This window comes from Athene cunicularia, assembly GCF_003259725.1.
Source record: "Athene cunicularia isolate RWA chromosome 24 unlocalized genomic scaffold, athCun1 chr24_part1, whole genome shotgun sequence".
In the NCBI taxonomy this organism is placed as follows: Eukaryota; Metazoa; Chordata; class Aves; order Strigiformes; family Strigidae; genus Athene; species Athene cunicularia.
The window spans coordinates 5,562,081-5,566,240 of NW_020799132.1; the positions used below are offsets into that span (position 1 = coordinate 5,562,081).

Here is a 4,160-nt window from a genome sequence, read left to right on the forward strand (position 1 = left end):
ACCATAGATTTAAAAAAAAAAAAAAAAAAAAGCCACAAGGGTCTTTTAGCTAGATTCTGACCTTCTGTGGCACTAAGGATGGTCTTATTTCATGTAAGACTGAAGCAGGAGACTGCTGATGGCATAACTACGGGCTCCGTACACTGGGGCTGGACTGGAGCAGCCCACACGCCGTGTCTGCCTGGCCCTTTAAATGCGCTACACAAACTCAGAACTTGAGTGTTTGCTCCTGCCCTTGTGAGAAACTCAACTCCCCGGGGTCACTAAAATTGAACTTATGAGGAAACACCTGTAAACACTTCAAGCCTCATTAAACGAGGACGTCCTTCATTTCAAAAAGAAACCCCTTTTTCTGTTTTGTTTTTTCTTTTTACCAAAATACAACACTTCCTACTGAAGAAGAGACAGCCCTTCCAAAATAGCTTGGCAAAGCCAAATGAAGGCCAAGAGACACTTGCCACAGGAGTCGAAATAAGTCCTTAGCATTAATAACAGCACCATTACATCCTACCTATTCACATCATTACATGAACATAATCTCTTACACCACTTAACATTCTTCCCCCTAAATCTCAGACCATGATGGTGAATATTCACACGTAACTTTGACCCAGGACCTTCATAGCCAGAGAAATATTTGTTGGAGGCTGCACAGTGAGTTTAGGATTCTGGCATTCCTATCTTCCTGTTCAGTTTTTTTTAAAAAAATCACTCAATTGCCACGGCCCCGAAGTTTGCTCTCACAAATTTCTCTTCCCATAAAAAGAACAAGGCAGGATCTGGACCGATCTTTGGCCAGGAGACTATAAAAGAATTTCATCCTTTCAGGGATGCCAAACGCCTCTCAGGAGTAGAGAGGTGAACCATTCTGCAATGTACCATTTAATGGAAAAAAAAAACAAAAAACAAAACGAAAAACCACCCCACATTAATCAAATTGTATTCCCCCTACTTCAAAGATTCGTCCAAAACCAAAAAAAAAAAAAAAAAGAACCACAAAGAAGCAAACCCCAAAGCAAGTAGAGTGGAAAGAAATAAGGAATGTGTACCTCCACAGTGCTGCCCTCCAACACAGCACCCACCTCCTCGGTTCTCAGGCACGAGAACATTGTTCAGCCACGTTTTGCATATCTGCATTAATGCTTACTACCAGCCACACGGTGTAATATCCTCTCTGGTGTTGAAGTGCTTAGTAATAGCAGGCAGCCTGTCAGCTGATGCTTCACAGATGGACAGGTAAGCTGGAGTCTAACTCCTAGCCCAAGACAGCTGAAAGACGTGAGGAAGAACATTAAAACTGGCTTTAGTGGCGCTCCGGTTAGACCGAAGTGGGAAGAATTTGTGGACTCTCGTATCTCCGATACAAAAGCAGTGGTGTATTTCTCTCCAAAATAATGGAACTTCGTTTTAGAAACGTCTTAAATCTGGAGAATTAAGATCAATGCTTGTAATGCAACTGGAAATCTCTCCCTGACCAAGTTCTCTGAAAGCCAGGGCCCGATCGTATACTGAGATTTACTTAAAGCTTACGGCACAAGGCAATCTCCGGAAATACTGTGAGAAATTCCAGGAATCTGGCTTGAGACGATGCTTGAGACAACATCGGAGTGTTTGGAACCACACCCTGCTGCAGTTTTCTTCCGGAAATACCTGAATCCGGACATACAGAGCTACTGGAAAACAACATGGCATATCAAGATTTTAGGCAGGTCTCTGCCAGGAGTAAGACCTTATTTTTCAAGTATGACGGCACCGTGTACGTTTGTGCTCTGTGGAGTAGTAGAAGCACAGTCTGAGATTTCTGCACACCGAGTCCTGTATAACACACAAAAGTAAATATAAACAGACTCGTATTAAGAGAATCTACATACGCATATCTTCTCACCTTCAACTGTACTTGAATTCTGCTTAGAAAAGGTGACAACAACATTAACTCAGGATTAAACTGGTTTTAAGGTCTTCACATCAGTACTTTAAAAATATGAAACCAGCAGATAAAGTCTTGTTGTAATAAACATCTAAAATGAGGAAGTTGAAAAAAAAAAACAACAAACAACCATGTTTTCCACAGATAAAACAGCCAGCGCTGTTTTGATGGCTGATAATCATCCATTTCCATGTTTTACAGAGAGTTAACAGCTAAACTTTTGACATTTTAACAAAGAATCACGCTCTAAAAAGTAATTTCACAGTTATACATTAAGACATAAAGGGCCACACGGGTGTAGCTTGGTGACCCCAGACCACACCAAGCAAAACGAAAGCTCTGTCAAACACGAGCCTCATCTCACTTGATGCATTTTACAGAAGAACACGATTTGGTCCATCAGGATTCAAGACTATGGTCTACAAAGATGGTGAAAACCCAGACTATTGTTAGACGATCAAACCCCGCCGAGGGCAGGAAGGTCACTGGTGGACACCTGCACCTTTAAGAGAGAGTCAGAAAATTATCTGCAGCCTTTGCCACTGGACAATTAGATGCAAATCCAGCTGCCTCCGGTCATGCTTTGACCAGTTCACCATAAGACCAAAGCAACAAGCTCTACGTCAGGCTACATGTTAGAGTCAATCAAACCTCGGTTTGGCAAGGAACATCTCTGCCCCGGGTCAGGGTACAATTTTTCACATTTCTGGGGGCCACGTCCAGAGGCCAAAAGATTCTCAGGCAGTGTTACAACCCGACCCCTACGCACAGCTGTTGGAAGGATAACCTACGCACATTAGAAAACCCTTCTCTAGAGCTACAGTAAGATGCATTTCTCCCCTAAGCAGGGTTGGTGGCTCTGTACACGCAAGAGCAGATCAAAGGTTGCAGCAGAGCCCAGCGGATCCCCGCAGCTGATCTCAGCAAGGATGGTAAGAGCGGAGTGTAAGGATGACTCAAACTGCTTGTGCCTCTTCTTCTCTTCCAGCCAAGATGACCCAAGCGTGGAAGAGAGATGCCCAGCATCAGTCTTCCCTTCACTGAGGTATGTGGGACAGGCACCTCAGACAGTGCTGGCTGGAAAACCGGTACCTCAGCCCCAGTACTCAGAAACCTGCAGCTGCCCTGCTAGCAAACTGCCCACAGCCAACCAACAGCAAGACTTTCATCCGGACACTCAAGCAAGCTGCAGAGAAAATCCGTCCTTTCTCTGTCACACAACAAAGAGTGCTTCCATCCCCCATCTCAGTGCGGGCAGCAGCGGATTCACTAAAACCCGCTGCAAATGGCAAGGAGCCGTACAGCCTCGAAAAAACGTCTTGCCACTGGCTCCCCTCGGTGCAGAAATGCAGCTGAGCAGGATAAAGCGATTGAGGGAAAGCAGTTGTTCAGTAATCTTACAGCTAAGCTCATGGCAAACACCAGTGGATGCGCATACACTGTAAACCCGACACTCCTGTTCAGGGGGAACGAACCCCAAGAACCGTGCCTACTCAGTGGTGGCAGCAACATGGCCCTGCGAGAATTTTGAGTATACAAAAGATATAAAATCATACGCACATATTATATTTGACAATCTGAAGCTGAGCTTTCTCTCACTCCCTCATCTCTTTGATGTTGTCCTATTCCCAGGACAGAAGTTGAGCTCATATGTAATTTTCTTCCAGAAGTGGATTAACGCTGTTGACAGATATCCCGGGTGTTGGGTTGTGTTGTTGTTGGGGGGGGTGGGTTGTGTTTTGGTTTTGGTTGGGGTTTTTTTGTTGTTTTTTTTTTTTTTAACATGTCAATATTAGCACTTTAACCCTGCCATGAAACGTAAGGAGTATGAATATATAAGTAGTAGTCTGATATTTCAGAAAGCTTTGTAGTCTGCAAACACAAACATTTACCTTTGAGAATACAATAACTAAATTAATAAATAGATCTCTACCTTGTAGGTTCAAACGAGTTTTTAAAAAAGACAACCATGCTTAAAAAAAGTTCTCATACTTCTTTCCTAAATGATCAAGAGAGAGAATAGAGGAAATGAAAGGTTGAGCCTCATTTGAAGCAACAAGATCTGACATCTGGCTGAAAAAGATTCGCCATTTCACATTAGCAATTCTATCAGCCATGTCTTTATTTTGTAGCATGACATGATATGTGAAAATATGGCTAGAAACAATCCAGAACCAAAGCCCACAGAGTACAAGGCCAGGATTTATTCCAGCGAGCTTAAGTAAATCCCAGC

At 43.3% G+C, this 4,160-nt stretch overlaps 1 protein-coding gene across 1 annotated transcript in view; it reads right to left on the reverse strand.

Annotated features, from left to right (window-relative positions):
* The window catches only part of POU2AF1 (POU class 2 associating factor 1), a 10,928-nt gene extending 9,791 nt beyond the window's left edge, over positions 1-1,137 (reverse strand). The window contains exon 1 of the mRNA XM_026863586.1: positions 1,050-1,137. Within this exon, the coding sequence (XP_026719387.1) occupies positions 1,050-1,137 (88 nt within the window). The remainder of the gene's footprint in view (positions 1-1,049) is intronic.
* Between the last annotated feature and the right edge of the window lie 3,023 nt (positions 1,138-4,160).